Source organism: Engystomops pustulosus, chromosome 5 (assembly GCF_040894005.1).
Source record: "Engystomops pustulosus chromosome 5, aEngPut4.maternal, whole genome shotgun sequence".
In the NCBI taxonomy this organism is placed as follows: Eukaryota; Metazoa; Chordata; class Amphibia; order Anura; family Leptodactylidae; genus Engystomops; species Engystomops pustulosus.
The window spans coordinates 188,769,327-188,788,849 of record NC_092415.1 but is presented as its reverse complement, the minus strand read 5'-3'; the positions used below and the strand labels follow the sequence as shown (position 1 = coordinate 188,788,849).

Here is a 19,523-nt window from a genome sequence, read left to right as displayed (position 1 = left end):
ATTTTCCTTCCCATAGGGATTGTGTTCCCTCACCTTGTGTCTCCATATAGATTGTGCTCCCTCACCTCATGTCTCCATCTTCCCTCCCATATAGACTGTGCTCCCTCACCTTGTGTCTCCACCTACCCTCCCATATAGATTGTGAGCACTCATGGGCAGGGTCCTCCTTCTGCGTGCCTCCTTATCTTCGTAGTTTTGTATTTGTACTTGCATTTGTTCTCGTCATAATGTATGTGAATCCCTTACTGATTGTACCACCCCATGACATGAATGGTGCTCTATAAATAAAAATTGTAACACTGGCAATGTAACACTGAGGTGGGAAAATATAAATTTTACAATCACGCCACATATAAAATATGACTTCCACCATGAAAAATTTCAGGAAGACGTTTTCCTGCCGACTGGGTTAAAAGTACCAATATCCAACACTATGAAAACCTTCTCCCCTACAACATAAAACTGCAGTTTCCCGTTATACGGCGGCCAGACTGCGCACATAATCGTCATATCTACTTTTACACCATCCGCACATTTTAAAAGTTGTGAGGCCATTCAGAAATAATCCCTAATAATGTTGTCTTTGAGTCATGAATGGCATTTCAATATGGCTTACCTTCACCAGTGAATGGAGACTTTTTTCACCAAACATATCCCAGAGGAAGGTCAGGTCTTCCTGGCTGTCCACATGCGGCTGCAGCTGGGCCGGCAGCGTAGCCAAGAGCTCATACAGACCTATAAAATGAAAATAAAACAGAAAATGTAATCTCATTAATTTTACTTAACAGTTCTGTGTGATGGCTGGCCTGGAGCATGTCAATAAGAGCCTGGAGTTTCCACCCGACGATCAGCCAAGACATCGGAAGGGGCCTTCAAGGATCGATAGGGCGACGACTAATTACACAGTAATAGGGTCCGATGTGCCGCCTGTCTGTCATCCTAGGTCACGCTAAGATCGCACAAAATACAGATTTTTATTCTGTTTAGTCATAGACAAACAAGCAACACGTACTCCGAGACTTAATTGTTTTTCCATCCTAAGTGATGCTGGTCGGTGAATGGAATGACTCATCCGTTCAGCTTCCAAAAAACTAAATGGGGTGGTCCGCGAAATCTCAACTGCAGTTACTTTGAAATGTAACATTAAAAAAAAAAAAAAATTTACTGCTCAATTAACAGTTGTATTTCCATATGTCCCATAAAAATGAATGTTGATATTTTACATTTCGTACCTTTATGCCTTCATAGTTTCCGCACTGTACTGAGCGGTTTGGCCAATGATGTAGAAGACGTATAAATTCTACACATCATATGTGGAGCGGCAGGTGGGGGGTTGCATTATCAGATGTGTCGAAAAAACGGACTCTGTTCACATCAGGTTTTAGAGGTTACACTTGATATACAGTATTGAGAGGATAAACGCATGTACAGCTGCAAAACTGCAAAACAAAACTGAAATGTTTCCTAGATACAGACGGTCCCCTACTTAAGGAGAACAACCGACTTACAGACGACCCCTAGTTACAAACGGACCTCTGGATGTTGGTAATTACTGTACTTTAGTCCAGGCTAAAATACACAGGTATAACAGTTATCACAGGCGTCTGTAATGAAGCTTTATTGTTAATCCTGGTTCTTATGACAACCCAACATTTTTTAAATCCAGTTGTCACAGAGACCAAAAAAAATTGTCAGGAGATACCAGGATAAAATATACAGCTCCGACTTGCATACAAATTCAACTTAAGAACAAACCTACAGAACGTTTCTTGTATGTAACCCGGGGACTGCCTGTATAGGTATACCACCCAATAATTACCATTAACCTCTCTAATGGACAATATGGTCTAATTAACAATAAGGTCATTCCAGGCATTCAAATTTTAAAAAAAAATTAATGTAAATGAAAAAAAATTACAATTATAGGTTATAATGAGCCGCGCACCTGTGTGACCATGGTCAGATTTCTGTCCACTGGAGGAAAATATAAAAGCTTTTCATGGAATGACAGTGAGCAGAGATCTAGAAAACCACGAAAAATTGATGCAGAAAGTACAGGCAGTCCCCGGGTTACATACAAGATAGGGACTGTAGGTTTGTTCTTAAGTTGAATTTGTATGTAAGTCGAAACTGTATATTTTATCATTGTAGTTCCCGACAATTTTTTTTTTTTGCCCCAGTGACAATTGGAGTTTCAAATTTTTTTGCTGTAATAGGACCAAGTATTATCAATAAAGCTTCATTGCAGACAATTTTAAGCTGATTATTGCAATCTGGGACTATTTTAAAGCATCCAGAGAGCTTCACCAGAGGTCACAGTGGGCAGAGGGGTCCGTCTGTAACTATGGGTTGTCTGTAAGTCGGGTGTCCTTAAGTAGGGGACCGCCTGTATATTGGAAATTTGCATAACATCACATTATTCAAACAATATCAATCACTTGTTGAAATGGGAATGCCCCTTTAAAGCTTTATGAGCCCTCATGACATGTGTCCTATATCTATTATAAAAAAATGGATGTGATCTTTTCCCTTGTCAAATAATACATCAACCTAGATGCTATAGCAGTGGTTCTCAACCTTTGTAATACCGTGACCCCGCAATACAGTTCCTCATGTTGCGGTGACCCAAAACCATGTGATTCTCTGCAAAAATGCAATAAAATCGTGGCCTTTGATGGCTTTTGGTGACCCCTGTGTTTTGGTCATTCGACCCCCGCTGGGGTCGCGACCCACAGGTTGAGAACCCCTGTGCTATAGGATTGTTATTCTATAGGGATACAAACAATTCGTTGAAGAAAATCTTTGGGAATCTACTTTCAGAGTGATTCCCCATGGTAGATTCTCCGTACGGGCAGCAGCTGCACCCTGCCTTTAACTAATACAGGGATGCAGCTGCTGCAGAAATAAAGTTTCATTTGTCAATATGCTAATTAATTTCTAAAGCTACTGGGGGTAGCTTTTTATCTCCAGCGGGTGAAGGCGCCACATACCCTGTAGCAACTACTGACCCGCCTCTACCTGCCTGTGTCCGGCATTATTTTAGCAGTGCACAGCAGCTCGCTCCGGATGTCAGAGACATACAGATAGAGGTGGGTCACTAGTGGCTTCCTGCAGTTTTCACTGGCTACTCCTCACCCCCAGTAGCCTCAAAAATGAATTGCCGTATTGATGAATTAAACTTTATTTCTGGGAGTACCAGAGATGGATCCGATGCGCCTCCTCGAACCCATCTCTAGGCTAGTATAAAGGTTTTTTTTTTTTTTTTGCTAGCAGGCACATAAGGATTTGGTAGAGGGTAATTTGGGACACTAAATCATTAGTCCATGAGGACCTGTGGGTGGCTTAGTGTCTCAAATCATCCTGAAAAGGTCCTCCTTTTCACTCACTTATAGGACAAATGCCATAACTTCACAGCAGAGATTTAGAAACATTAAATGAAAATCCGACTGAATCTTTTCCCATGAATCTAAATATAAATTTGTTCAGCAACTCCTGCTCTATAATATCCTGCCTACAGATTACACTGCATTTTAAGTCAACAGTTTCTCTTTAAGAGTATTCATTCCCAAAAGTGAGATTCAATACAGGTGGCCCCCAACTTAAGAACCCCTGACTTACAGGTGGACCTCTCTGCCCACCATGACATCTGGTGAATCTCCCTGGATGTTACTGTAGCCCCAGACTGCAATAATCAGCTGTAAGGTGTCTGTAATGAAGCTTTATTGATAATCCTTGTTCTCATGACAGCAAAATATTTTAAAAATTCAAAAATTTTATTTGTCTGTAGTTACAATTATAAAATATACAGTTCGACTTGCATACAAACTCAACTTAAGAACCTATCTTGTATGTAACCCGGGGACTGTCTGCACAGGTCTATGGGTAAAGAATGCTGCAGTCTCACACCTCCATGCTGCAGAAGTCACGGCACCATCCTTGCCATAGTAGATTTAAGAGAGTTTATATGCAAGAAGTGAACCATGCTCAGAACCAACTAGCCAACTGCTGAAAAACAGTCTACAAATAGAAACTGTTTTAGTTTTCTGATATTTTTTAATGAGGGTTAATCCCGTCCTACAACAAGTACTAGTTATTAGAGACATCGTGGAGTAAGCCTGGACGGCAAACAGTAGCTCAGTGTTCTACAGTAGCGCGCGGCGTAAGCTGCTATCCATCATACACACAAACTACGAGACTGCAGTCCAAGAATGTAGCCGCACTGACTGCGTGAGCCCTCTACGGGGAGCTAACCTGGCATGAGCCGATATCAATTCATAGCACATGTTTCATTTTCCAGAGGGGATTACTAGGGGTAAAAAGGACAAAATCCCTTTTTTTGTCCCCCCCCCCCCCTTCTTGTCTGCCGTCTACAAAAAAAAAAACCTAACGTTCTCCAGGGATTCCCCCAACTACACGGCTCTGCTATTATTTTTACTCTGAATAACTGTTGCTGTTCATCAGAAGGACAGCTTTACAAGATGTTTAACCAAAAAGACCCAGTAACATGATAAGCCGTAAGATGGGCTTCCAACTCCTGACGGCTAATCTAAATATTGTATTAATGAGACGTAATGCCCGATCCTTCACGACCCTCAGCGTGCCATTAGAAATGTAACGCGACTCAATAAAAAAGGCACTGTTCCTATTTGTTTTTTCAACGGTTGGCACAGGGGCACGCTAATACATAAACACGCGCTCTACACTTGTTTTGCGGAGGTCAAGCTTAGATCTCCGGCGGTTTCTCCAAAAAAAAAATCTTGTTTGTGAGCGTAGAATATGATACACGGAGCCCCTGGAAGCATAGAAAAGTCTTTTTCAACTCAAATAAATTAATCTACTTTTTCAGAGGGAAATAAATGTTTGTAGTGAGTTGCCAAGTTGTCCTGTGGTCTGAAAGAAGTGATGCGGGCGCCCAAAAAACACATCCTGAAAGCAGCATTCACAGAACTAGCGATTAACAGAACATCTCTACTGTGGGGGTCAAAAAGTTTTCAGGGGATATGGGATAGGTGTAGGGATGAATCTAAACTCTCTGCTGCCCGAGGCAAGCTATAAAACAGCACCCACTACATCCCATCCAGTAGTAATATATCAGGTTATTTTTTAGTAAGCGAGTTCTCCATACATTGTCTAACACCCATGCTGACATTGGGTGTGAAGAGACACTATTTTTAGGTGTCAGATCCTGCTTATAGCAGGTGACTCTAAGGCTGCTCCCCATCTTTCTGCAGATGGTGCCGCCTGAGGCAAGAGGTGCCGCCTGAGGCAAGAGGCTCAACTCGCCCGTTGGATGGTGCACTCCTGGACAGCTGGTGGCAGACATTTTGTTTTATGGACTAGTTATTATGATGGTTGGTCAAGTGCTGAGGACATCTGGTGAAGGGGTTCCATAGCTTCTTCTGGTCTCTCCTTGAATGTTTGTGACTGCCTCAAATGACTTATGGGAACTTTAACCTTGATATTTTACTGGCTTTCGGTATATGTTCTGATGCTGAGCTTTAAATTCCCAACAAAAGGCACAGAATTAAAAAAAATAATAATAATCCAACAAAAAAAGGCTGCAGGTGACTGGGTCTATAACAAGGTAACTTAATAGTGTGATTGGAGCCAACGTATGACATCTAGGTGAAGACAGCTCATGTCACTACCAGGTTTCTGCTTGGTCATTGAGTTGTTCCCATCACCATCAGAGCAGAATAAGGAGCGACTAGTACTAGCAGATGCTAGCAGAACAATAATTGGTGGCAGGTAGCCCCTGCAGGATAATTTGCCTATCCAGGATTATCTCTGAGTGGTTTCATTGATTTGTGACCAAAAGTTGAGACTGATCCATATTATGGTATGGTAAGCATTTTGGGCCTTCCTTTCGCACTGGCTGAGCCTAACGATTTTGGCAGTTCCATCTGACCATCTAATGTTTAAGGAGGGAGTCAGGATCGTTTTCTGAAAAGATAAAAACTTCGAGAAATTTTTCTAAGGGGTTCATTAAAAGGAAGTCAATTCAAGTGCTTGGATGGACCAAGGTGAAGAGATAGCTAAAATATATGGCCCATGGATATAAGGTGAAAGTCAGTTTAACACACAGATATTCTTTAGGACCATCTGACTAATGTTTATAAGGCTGCTCCCCAAACAGGTGTGTAGGATTTCATCATGCCGATCATCTTCTGCTTCTTCCTCCCATTGTAAACATATGCACGGTTGAGGAAAACGGTGGTCTGCCTTTGGCTATTGTAAGTGGATAGGCAACTTAATTCTTTTTACTGAGCCACCGAATATTGTAATTTCAGAGACCAATTACAGAAGTCGAAGCAGTAGTAACGGAGATAAAGTATCTCAATCTTCTTATAAACAGTCCTGAAGAAGGAAGATTATATAAAGTTCATCCGGCATAACACAGACATGGAATTACATATGGACATGAACCACCGGTAATTGTAGATGGGGACTGTCAGCCTTGTGTTTCCTGTTTATAGGTATCATATAAAATCGCATCTGTTGGGGTAAAGATAAACATTTGTATCGTCCAAGTTGCCCCATGTTTAGAAGATCCATAGTCTCCGAGGTCCTCGGCTTGCTTCAAATGATCTGTACTTTGTCGGCATCTGTTTAGAATCAATGGTAATGTGGATTCCAAATGACTTCGATTATTGTCTACTGCTATCCGCATAGCCGGCCGTGCTGAGTAATCATACCTGACCTGTCAGTCATCTCTAATGTGATCAAGAACATCTGGAACTTGGGCAAATTTGTTATTTCTACGCAGAAGAGTTGTGCGGGAGGCAGATTATAATGGTTGTCTGAGTAGGTCTATTTACCTAGATGCTACAGAACAGAGCCGGCTGATTGATCCATAAAAGTGCGACATGCACCATTACACAGCAATGTAGACCATATTCCTGGCCGAAAGCTTCAGACGCGAGGAGCGTGCACCACAGAAGACAGCAGATCCTAATTGTGACTCCTATTACTGAAAGGGGGCAACTACAAATTAGCTTATTACATGGCGGGCGGCTAATTATAGACTTATACTTGATTCTAAGGATCTGGCATGAAGCCATGATTAAAAATTAAGTAGTTACAACATCCAACACAGCAGATGTAGAACATTTCTGGCAGTTCCTTTACCAATGTTTTTATGGAAAAATGTATAGGTCCATCTTTGATCAGACACAAGTCAACATCTTTGTACAATATTTTAATTTTCTTTGGCATTTATTATGTATATAGGATAGGGATCTGATCACTGGAACTATCTACTCATGGCCAAAAGCCATTGCTCCCGATCTCCGCATGCGCCAAGTATACATCACCTAAATGGGGAGCAGGCAGAAAGCTCATCTCCCTGAAAATAAAAGATAAGGCCTGTTGATGTCTAACATGTTGAACCCTTCCACCCAAAAATCTGCCATTGTGTAGGAAAATCAGGAGGGGTTAAGCTTCCATACACTGATTGTATACGACCAGCACGAAATGTATGGCCGGTCTGACATATACAGCCACAAAGGCAAATCTACCATCAAAATCTAGAGTGATAAACCTCAAACATAACATTTGTTATCTATGGCCTCCTTCCTTCTAAAATCAACTTTTAAAATGATGCTAAATACCAGAAGTACTCTGGGGGGCATTACCAGGTTATTACAGTTTGCAAAAGTGCAGGGAAAGGGTGAGACAAGGTAACAGCCTGTGAAGCTACAGGATGGAGGAGCTCATTTAACGCCCTGAAGAGCCCTTCTGGCTCATTAGCATAATATTAAAAGTGGATCTTAAAGAAAATGAGGTCATCGATAACAAATATAAGAAGATTACCGCAGTCACGGTGACTGGATCTATGAGTAATGTCCCTGGTTTATCATGATGGATTCTGATGGTAGATTTCCTTTAAGGAACACTTAACGGTCTTTTTCCATGAAACAAGTTAGCTCAGCGATGAGACCCCCCCCACAGATGACGAGAACGGGGGGTCCTATGTACTACCTGTCGGACGCCTCGTCGCTCCTCGAGATGAGTGCATGTCTTAGTTACCCCGTTCAACTCTATGGAGCTGACGGAGATTGACAAGCAATTTCAGGATTTCTTCCTCAGCTCCATAGAGATGAACGGAGCAGCTTCTGGCTGCTCAGCTCATCTGGGGGAGCAATAAGGGGTGTAGAGAGGTACATCGGACCCCCCGGTCTCGTCATTTGTGGGGGTATCATCACTTATCCACAGGATGGGGCTTAACCTGCTGATGGGGGGGGGGGGGCTAAGGCCTAAATTGTGGGAAAACCCCTTTAACATAGAAATGACAAGCTAATAAATCCATGTGTATCCTGGGAGCTAAAATAAAATAAAACAAATAGCTGCAGCAGAAGCCTCTCACCTTTACTTCTCTGCAACAGAAAAACTAATTTTAAAGAAGGTGGAGAAACTCCCTAATAGAACAACTGACTCCATGCAGGAAGAAGGTATAAAAAGAATAAAAGATACACTTTTTCTCTGAAATGAAGCCGGTGCAGCCTCTGAGCAGTGCGTGAGAAGCAGACCTCCCGTCTCTTTATCTTGATTCCAATTGTACTTGAAGAAGGGCTGTTCTAGTCCGAAACGCGTTCACTCTATTGGAAATGAAAGTATTCTTCTTTAAGCCGTGGAGTGATGTCCTGGTAGCGCTGTACCAGATATTTTTAAGCTTTTTAAAGGTGCAAAAGCTATTTTTATAGGACAAAGATTTTCTTACAATAGATATCATCCCACACAGGATCAGAAATCGCTAGGCTGATTTTATAATGTAACTATTATAGATAACCCTAACAATTCGATTAGTGGGAGGACTGCCGGACCCACACTGATCACAAGGATCGTTTCCCACTAATGACAGGTTAAGCATTATCCTGCTAATCTATCAAGTACAGTCAGTCCTCGGGTTGCGTACAAGGTAGGGTCTGTAGGTTTGTTCGTAAGTTGAATTTGTATGCAAGTCGAAACTGTATATTTTATCATTGTAGTTCCGAACAAACATTTTTTTTGCCCCAGTGATTATTAGAGTTTCAAAATGTTTTGCTGTAACTGGACCAAGAATTATCAATAAAGCTTCATTACAGACACCTTACAGCTGATCATTGCAGTCTAGGACTATAGTAACATCCAGAGACCTAACCAGAGGTCACAGGGGGCAGAGGGGTCCGTCTTACACTAGGGGTCGTCTGTATACATAGAAGTGCTGAGCACAGCAATATCCGATGCTCGACCACTGCTCCAGCAATTAGTAAGAGAATAACACACGTTTTCTTGATCGGTAGGGGTCCCAGCAATCAGAGACCCTCGACCAGATTGTCATCCCCCATCATGTGGATTGGGAATAACACTAAAACTAGGTACACCCGCGTCTGCTAAAGAACCAGCTGTCTCTCTGTTGAAAATAGGAAGAATAAGGGATCACAGAAAATTTGACAGAAGACTGCCTGCTCTAGGAATCTATAGAAAATAGTGCTGACGGACCAACAACCTGTATAACAGGTTCACATTTATCTTCTATATTTAGGATTAGTGCCCCTTTAAGTGACTGCCATCAATGGAAGGAAGTGCACACATCTGTACAGAGAGGTTTTGTGCCAAACCTAAAGAAAAACAGTAATACAGGTGCTCCCATTAATGACTTTTTTTTTTTAAATAAAAGACATTTTTAATTGAAGGGGAAATAAAAATCAGTCACCAGCTTTCCAACACAAAATACATTAAAATTTCCCCAATATGTTCCCTTACATTCCAACATTTTATGCCATTGGAAAGCATTCTGGATTTTTTTTTTTTCGCTTTCCTTCTCTTTACGATGTATATTTTTTGGCCCAGGCTATACTAGGTCTGGCGGGCCGAGAAGCCTGAAAATGTGCAGCCTCTTTTTTTTCGATTTTTTTTTTTTTTTTAATTTAAAGGAAAAAAAAGGACATGAAAAAAAAATTGGGAAATAACATTGGTATCTTTAAAGAAAAATAATAGCAGGAAAGTAATTTCCCTACAAATAATTTCACTATTCACAGAAAGTTGTCTAGAAAAAGGGGCAAATTTATTTAAAAAAAAAAAAAAAAAAAAGTCGAAAACTTGGCAATTGTAAAGAAGTGGTCGCAGCCCGTCCAATATGCACTGTCATCGCTACCGACGCGTAGTAACTAAAGCAACATGTCACTAATTTAATAAAAATGATGTGTGCACTGGGAAATTATTTCTAATTCTCAGGTGTTTTAAGCCATATGTGCAAATCTATTATTAAAGGTAAATCATAATTCAGCCGCACCGGCTGCCATGATGTCACGCCGCCGACCGCATTGCCTCTGTTCAGGTAATGAGAAGTGAAATCTAGAAGGGAATCTAGGCCCAGGCAAGAGTAACATTTCAGCTCAGAAGTCCCTCAATTTTCCAGGGATTAGTTTTATAGTCCAGCGCGGAGTTAATTAATTTATAAGGAACGCCAAGCCGCGTCTACTGGGAATGTGTTAAAGAGATCAGCCCCCAAAATAATGTAAAATTCATACATGTAATATACTGATCGGTGACCGGTTACCAGAGGCGCCTGGAAACTACAGTAATCCAGAGTTTTTTATTCTCCATTAATTACTAGGGTTCTTTAGTATTATACAAATTGTCATCGTCTTGTCTCGACTTGTCCTTTCTAAATGTCCTACAGTGAAATATGGACATCAAATTGGAGACACCCCCCACCACCACCACCACCACCATGAACCAGAGAGACCTGAAAAACTTCTTGTTGATGTTGGAGCCTATGGATGATGCTAAATAATAATTATTTCTTGTTAAAGGAGCACTGGTCAAGGTAGAAGTGTACTCAAGTAACTTTAGGGGTGCAGAGGGTGCGAACGGGCCCAGGAGGTTTAGGGGGCCCTAATGGTGTCACTTTCCCATATGAGAAGACTAGTACTATAAAACATACATTATTGTCGGGGGCCTGGCAAAGACTTTGCACTGGGGCTCATCAGCTTCAAGTTACGCCATTGTATGTTAGGTAAAAAAAAAAAAAATTCCATGTATAGGGGCGTCGTAAATCAGGATAAAAGTGTAATGGGTAAACGAATGGGTCAGAGTATCTCCGAAACTGAAGGTCTTGTGGGGAGTTCCTAATGCACAATGGTCAGTATCTACCAACAGCCGGCTGAAGAATCCTTCCGATTCGTCACAAATTAAAAGCTCATCCCGTAGGACAACTATGCCTATTATTGTCCTTTTGTAAACTGAGCCGTTTCTTTGCTATCCTCCTCAGTATTAGGACTGGTCAGGTGAGGAGATTACAACCGATAAACTGCTGCTGTGATGGGTTTAAAGGGAACCTCTCAGGCTGATTCGGGACACTAAACCACCTGCAGGTCCTCATGGTTTAGGTTTCCAAATTGACCTGTATATTATGTGTGAGTGGCCTAAATTTTACAAAATAAACATTTGTACATACCTAGCAGCAGATCCAGAGCCAGCGGCTCCTCTCGTGTTCTGGGAAGTGAAACTGGGACAATATATTCGCATGACCCATCCCACACAAGTACTGAATGAGCTAGGATCTCTGAAGGAATCTATGAACATGGATGGACACCGATATTGGACCAAAAATTGGGAACCTGGGAAGCGTCTAGATCAAAATTGCAGGGAATCGGAGAGGTGAATAACCTTGTGTTAAGGTAATGATCCTATGTGGAACCTAATCCATAGACCATCCCTCACTCCTGAACAATGTCAGGAACTACTGCTGTAAAGAGTGCTCCACAGCTAGTAATATATATTTTTCCTACACAATACACAAACCATTTGCCTTTCAGGGGCTGGTGGCTTCACTATTTACTAGCCGCAACATGCAGGGAGCTCCAGACGCAGTATAAATGTATTTTTAATGCAATTGTGTAAGGGGGCGATTTGGGACACTAAACCAACAGTCCATAATAACAGGTGGTTTAGTGTCCCAAATCTCCCCGACAGGTTCCCTTTAAACCCATCACAGCACCATCTCCTCACCTTGTGCTTATTAATTCCGAGTCTGTATCTTGTTACCACAAAAGAAACGGTAGAGTTACTACAGATGGAAGTGGCTGTGCTTCCTACTATTTGGAGGAAGAGATCATGTGATACTGCTCTTTTTGTAGCTAGCAGAAGAGCCTCATGTCTGTGCAGCTCAGTGGCTTCAGAAGTCCCCTGTAAAGCCTAGTTTTGGCAGAAGATTTCCCCTGCTACCTATCACTACCTCCCCCCACGTCGGTGATCCTGCACTTTTTGTGTTTCTCGGGCTGCACTTTAGACTATGAAGAGTTTAGTATATTTATTTATTTGCCCAAAAGGTGCCCAGATACAGAGCAATGCAGTTTGACATGTGCTCACACCAACTAGTATGTACCTATGGTGGGCACCAGAACTTCACCAGAACAGCAGTAAACAAATAAATAAGAAATCCAGTCCCGTATAATAAGTAACTTTTATTCAACATTACACTGACAAGTAGATGTCTGTAACCTACCTGGGGAAGGAACAGCACTGAGATTGAATAAGCAGAAGGGTGCAATGGTTGATGCATCATCATCTGACTGTCATCGGGACTACAAATCCATTTTCACCAAAGATTCAAGATATACACACATACCTAGAGATTCAGCTTGGTCCAACGAAGGATATAAGGAATAAAGAGTCCTCCATAGGCGCCCATCGCCTCATTTACAAGCCACGCTCTAAGCATCAACCATGACAAGCGCTCCTCAAAACCTTTCATAAGGATGAATCCTGACATACGAGACGCTCCCTAACACACTTGTTAAACCCGAGAACTGGTCAATGATCACAGTGTTGAGTGCAAAATTATTTTTCATCCATTTTCTTTGCAGAAAGATTAGCCAGTAAGATCTATCAGAGAGGGTCAGACATATAGACATAGTGAAAGAGGCACGGGACAGAGTGCTAACAGAAGCCACCGCCTGCCTAGTCTAAGAAAACAAGACGCTCATGAATCCCCCCAGTATGGATTACACAAGAGCGGATAAACTGATTGTGAACCCGACAATGCTACGAGCCGTAGGAAAGAATGCGGCCCGACTTATCAGGAGGAATGTTTTACATGCTCCTCAAAGGACACGCAGTAAAAAGATCTCTGGCAGGTACATGGAAACACACACAAAGTTACAGACTTATAATGGAGTGGACTGTCAGAGCCTTCACTTCTGGATGTAATAAGTGTCAGTGCACTTTATGGCACATTTCACGTAAAACTCATTTTAGCCTGTATGTATGTAAGTGAAGCTTTAGCTACGATCATTATTAATTTTATGGATGGATTGTGCTTCATTGTATTCATTTATATGGCGCCACGTATTCCGCAGAGTTGTGATGGATCGATTTTCAAATTTGCATATTTATTAAAAATTCTTCTAAAATGTTTAATTATCGCACATTAAAATTATATTTAACTTAAAGAGAACCTGCCCTTATATTAACCCACCCAAAAGAAATATTTAATAAAAAAAATATATGATTAAAAATATTGCCCTTATTCTTTAATGGTTCCTCTCCATGGCTAAAATCTTAAAAAAAATAAATCAGTTTGTAAAATATGGAACTGAGCTGTGGCGAGTCCAATGATATGATGGGGTCGTGCAAATTAAATTTGCCCTGCCTCCATGTTCCCGATTGACAGGTCTCACTGCTAGGATATGCTGCTGTATAGACCATGTGCCAATATTCAACTACAGACATATAAATCTCTGTAGGAAATACCATGTCAAATGTTTTACACAGTGCCTTGCCGAAACATTTAGCGAGAGCTTTGTTACATTATTCACATTACTCCATGTATGTATCTGATCACATGAAATCACAGCAATCTCCATGGAGGATGGGGAGGTGTAGAAGTCCATGGAGACATGCTGTGATTTCAAGTCAGCAGACATGATACATACATAGGGTAGACTTTGCAAATGTTACAGGGTAAAGAACCTTAGATAATATCATCCTGGTCACATGACCAAGTGCTGAATGATGAGGCATATGGCATGGGGATGAGAAGACGGGAGTGGCTAACCAAATAGGACACATTTACTATGATGCTTGGTAGGTAACAGAGGAGTATAAAAAATATAAATAGAAAAGGGACTCACAATAGGTCTGTACACATGCCATAAACCATCTCTGATCCCCTAACCTGGACACTGCTTCACTCTACTTACTGGTGTATCTATCGATGGCAATAGTAGAACCGCCTCTCCTCTAGGTGAAGAGGATGCCCCTTTGTCTTGACAAAAGGCATTCACAAAAAAAGCTTAGTGGCAGGTTCCCATGGAGCCCTGGTAACTAACTGAAACCCTTCTTTCAGCTTAAAATTGTTCCCCTGGGCTTCCCATATATTCAACTTTATAATCTTACCTGGTGTCCAAATAAGTCTATAACAAATCGAGGTGGGCATGGCCTCCTCGTGCTGAATCCAGTAGCTCATCCCCTTGCCATCTCTGCATGCAGCAGTAATTTCATGTGATCAGGGTTAGACGATCACAGGTCCTTTAGCCTTCTAACATTAGCAAATTGTACACTAAGCATATATCACATGAAATAACCACCTGCATAAAGAGGAGTAGAAGGCCATGCAGGCATGCTGTGATTTTTTTATGTGGTCAGATTTGTGCAGGGGGTACAGTTTGCTTATGTTAAGAGGCTAAAGGACCTGTGATGAAGTCAACCTGGTCACATGACATTAGGTCACGCCCCTCGACTCGCTCTAAAGATGCATAGATACCAGGCAAGTTTACTCTGATTTTATGGGGATCTGAGGGAAACAATTTTTAGCTAAAAGAAGGGTGTCAGATAGTTACTAGGGTTCTATAGCAAGCTGCCACTAGCTGGATTTGTGAAAAAATGTGATGACTGGTTCGCTTTAAGCTAAATAACCTTACTTGAAGAAAAATTTGGAGAAAGTCATGAGAGTACGGTAGGGGATTGTTAAATTCAGGTTGACAGATTTCCTTTAAGATACAGGGCCCGATCTTTAAAAGAAATCCTAATATTATGTTTAATGTAATACTTGTATATGGGTCTTATAAAGAGGGAAGTATAGACATGCACTTCCTTCCTAGTAATAACAGCTCACCATGGCCTCAAGAATTTGAAAAAAAACTCCCGTGGACACCCAGAAGTGCGTTCAACAAAAACATTTTACCAACCGGAGTATTATAAAGTGTATGAAACCACTTGTTCCTTTGAGAAGAATTCTTAAAAAAAGAAACTACAGCAGCGTTCCTCGACCATTCATCCACTTGCGCTGCACTTTCCAGATGCTCAACATTCTTGACATCAGAGTGGAAAAATTTACTGTTAGTCTAGAGAAATCCAATATCGCCATTCTTGTCATATCCCTCATAGCTTCATTATTAGAGCAGGTCTGTGGAAGCTATAAAGGGCTGTTAAATGATTAAAAATATGGTCCTCGTGTTACATCACTTTTTTTACATACTTGAAAGCAAGAACTCCGTCCGTACGGACAAAACGAACGCCGACCTTATAAAACACAAGTATGTGCATTTTCATTAAATATTTGTCTCTATTCAGTGTAAGATAGACCAAATTTCAACTTGGGCAAAATCCTTTTACGGCAACTTGGGGGCATTTAACACTAAAGAACATAGATCCGAAGCCCAGAACAACACCGTAAAGTTTAATAGTATTCATAAAAAGGACACAGCAATGCTTACATTTTCCACTTTGTCAAAAGCAAGTCGGTGTTACTTCATTCTATTTCTGAATTCGGGCAGGATCACTAGACGACCCCAATAAACTGGCAGGTTCCCGCTGCGTGCCTTACTGGGCTGGGAGCACGGAGACGAGGAATAATACGTTCCTGAAACTTCTAGGGAAGAATGTGATTGGAGAGTCTATAATGTATGGCGATATCTGTGAAGGACATTTTACCACTTTGGTCACATTGGGGCAGATTTACTTACCCGGTCCATTCGCGATCCAGCAAGCGTTCACAGTCGAGGATTCGGGTCTTCCGGTGATTCACTAAGGTAGTGTGCCCGATGTCCACCAGGTGTCGCTGCTGCGCTGAAGTCCGTCGGAGTTCGCCGTCCTATCCTGAGTGCAGGTAAGCACGTGTCAAGCGCTTTTTTAAAAAAAATTCCGCGGTTTTCCGAATCAGTCAGGTTTTTTCCGGCGGCCACACCCCCTTATTTCCGTTGCGTGCATGCCGGTGTTGATGCGTCACAATCCGATCGCGTGCGCCAAAAACCCGGGGCAATTCGGCACAAATCTGTAATTTTCGGGAAACCCGATGAAAAAGAGCGATTCGGGCCCTTAATAAATGACCCCCATATTTTGAAATAAATTCGGGTATTTCCCATAGAATGAGAGATTTTTTTTTGTTAGACTCCTTACATTGAATGTACAAAAAAAAAATACATTATCTAATGGGTTTAACCATTCTCCTCTTCACCAATAATATATATCTCTCAAAAACTGACACCACCAACACCCTAATGACAAGTGTTCCATCAGGTTATACATAAAAACATATGGAAAACACTCCAGCACATCCAAAGGACCGACTGGTCAACTTCAATGGAAATGTTAGCGGTTTCAATGCCACCGCTGCCATGTACAGAACTGGAAAATTGCATCCTACACTGTCAACAATCATCCCTTTACCCGATAGACATGATTGATTTAAATGACCTCAAACAAAGCCAGAAAGCGAGACCGTCAAAAGATACTTGCGTGTTGAAGTAATGAAGTTTATTTTTCATTTTTTATTGTTTTTCGAGTCAAAACCAAAAGTGGATTAATAAAAAAAATTCTAAACTAAATGCTAAAAAAAACGCAACAAAAAAGCATCATCTGTTTCCAGCCTCAGGGTCCAGAGGCAGGTAAAGGATCTAAAACTAGAGATGAGTGGAATTGAACTTTAGGTTTGGCATCTTCCATTTAGAAGCTCTGCCTTATCTGGACATGTTGGGCTGCAGTGCAGCCAATCAGCCACCTTTACGGATCTAGCAACTAGGCATTACTGTGGTTGGTCAGGTGAATCCACCAGGCCAATCACAGCCATGGATAGGTGCTAACTGCATGCCCGATCGGCTGCTCTGAAGCCCATCAAACAACATGTCCAGGTAAGGCAGAGCTGCCAAATGGAGGATGCCAGACCTAAAGTTCATGTTAACTCATCTCTTTCTATATTTTGACATAATCACATATTTGTTGATGAAAGTTCTCCTAAATAAGTTCCATTCAGCTGTATGAAGTTTTGTTTTCTGCATACTTCACATTTCCAAAAACTTCAACTAAATAGGAAATCCAGAGAAATTTGGCAACTAATCTGTCCAATAAGACTAAAATCTAATGTATCCTTTCTGATTTACCTGAGTGCCTGAGGGACAACCTGAGGGATTTACAAGCGCTGAGGGACAACCACAAACAGCAGTCATAGCATGAGACATAAGAGGTGGTCAACCACCAGTCCGCAGGTCCGGAAATCCTGGCAATCCATTGTTACTTAGGTTACAGTTCATAGAGATGTGGAAAGAAATGGAAAAATCCTGCTAGTATTTAGGAATCCATGTAGGGTCACCAAGGATGGGGCATTGCATGACAAGGATTTTATTTTACAAATGTAGCTACTGGAATATGAGGGTGCTATATAAATACTATTTAATACTTTAGTAATACTACTACTATAATATTATTAATAGTACAATTAATAATAATACTATCAATAATATTAATTAATATTATTACTATTATTATATTACAATACTAGAACTACTTCGTCCTTTATAAATATTATTATTATTCCCTATGGAAAGAAGTTTCTTGTGAATGCCACTGTCTGGGAGAATTGCCTCCAAATTTGCTACACTGGAAAAAACTAGGAACTGCTCAATAGTCCAACTGAACGATGGACTGATTCACGGTATTTGGTGTAATTTTATACATCATTAGTGGATTGAGAAAATCTAATACAGAAGAACAAGGACTTTGGAGTTGTGCCACAAGTTCTTTGAAGCAACCTCTCAATTTGGCAAACTAATGGGAGAGCCTGGCTTTAAGAAATGCCCGGAGAGCAATTTAGGGGTTTCCGAGGCCCTTTCGTTCCACTGAAGGGAAATATTGAAGGGGTTGTCTGGAGGTTGAAAAACATGGCTATTGTCTTCCAAAAACAGCGCCACATCTGACCATAGTTTTATATCAGTATTACAACTCAGCTCTACAGAGAAGAATGGAACTTTGTTGCACTATTAGACATGACCCATGGGCAGGTGTGGCACTTTTTTTTTTTAGGAAGAAAGCAGCCATGTTTTTTTACTTTTGAACAACCCCATTTCATGTTTTATCATACAAAGAACTTTTGAACAATTGTTCACTTTCTACAAACAATTGGATAGTACATGTTGCAGATCCATAAAGATAATTTTAGGTGACTTTGGTGTGGCTGCAAGAATCCCTGATCTCCATTCACAAAAAATGTGAACTATAATGGAGAAAGTAAGAAATTTTGGACAGATGGGGTAAGTCCCTTTTTGTTCCAACATGACTGTACCCCAGTACACGTTGCATATCCATAAAGGTAGGGTTGGGTGACCTTGGTGTGGCCGCACCCTGACCTCCATTCACAAAAATGTTCTATGGGGTGAACTACAATGGAGAATGACCCATTTATAAAACATCACATATGTTCCCCTGGAAAATAGGCAAAAAATCCCACTGACATCCACTATCTTGTTCAATATTGGACAAACTCTCCAAAATCTTTGCTGAAGCCTAAAATAATGTCATCAGTTATTGGGGGAATGCATTTTTTAGTTGACTTTCTTATTATGGTAGCTTACCCGTGTCGCTCCCAGCGCCCGTTGATAGAGCTGGCATGGCTGCGGACAATCACAAGAACAGCAGCGGGAGAAGACAAAACGTCAGATGGAGACCGTAGAACACGATTTATGCAGCTTGTAAACCTCCCCCTGTGAAGAACAGAGAAATAATTTGTACAGTAAATCCTGCAGTCACAACGTACATTACGGCACATTGTGCATGTCAAAAGAAAATCGCTCTTCAAACTTTATAAATTTTGCGACTCTAAGCCCCATAAAAAAAAATCCATCACCTCTAAATGAAGGAGCCAATTATCATCCTGAAGTAAGTGTGCGGTGAAATGCATCTCATGCTGCTACAGGTACTTAAATCAAGGAAGGAATTATTACGTGCCATTAGACAGAAAAGACAAGGCGAAAAGGAAAAGGAATCAAGCGGCCAACAGGAATTGCCTCATCTGCCGATCAGTTCTGTTCCCGAACTTCGGTCGTGCGGTGGAAAACTTTATTTGTCATGTTAATGCCAGGCCGTCACAGACGGCCACATTTATCATCATTCTAAATGAATCCATCGTTTTGCTTCAAAGGCAACATTGTTTTGCCCATTAGCCGCATTAGGATCATAATTTAAGAGGACATGTAAGAATTGCATAGCGCTACGAGCGACAGGTTAAAATAACACCCCCTGATGGGAGCCGTACATTAACACTTGAC

General features: G+C 41.2%; 1 protein-coding gene across 2 annotated transcripts in view; it reads right to left on the bottom strand.

Annotated features, from left to right (window-relative positions):
• Positions 1–19,523, bottom strand: part of MPP7 (MAGUK p55 scaffold protein 7) — a 227,840-nt gene that overhangs the window by 122,189 nt on the left and 86,128 nt on the right. For both annotated transcript variants that reach the window (XM_072154085.1, XM_072154086.1), the window contains exons 3-4: positions 18,831–18,959; positions 617–735 (exon numbers count right to left, since the gene is read on the bottom strand). In XM_072154085.1, the coding sequence (XP_072010186.1) occupies positions 617–735; positions 18,831–18,867 (156 nt within the window). In that variant the 5' untranslated portion in view covers positions 18,868–18,959. The remainder of the gene's footprint in view (positions 1–616; positions 736–18,830; positions 18,960–19,523) is intronic.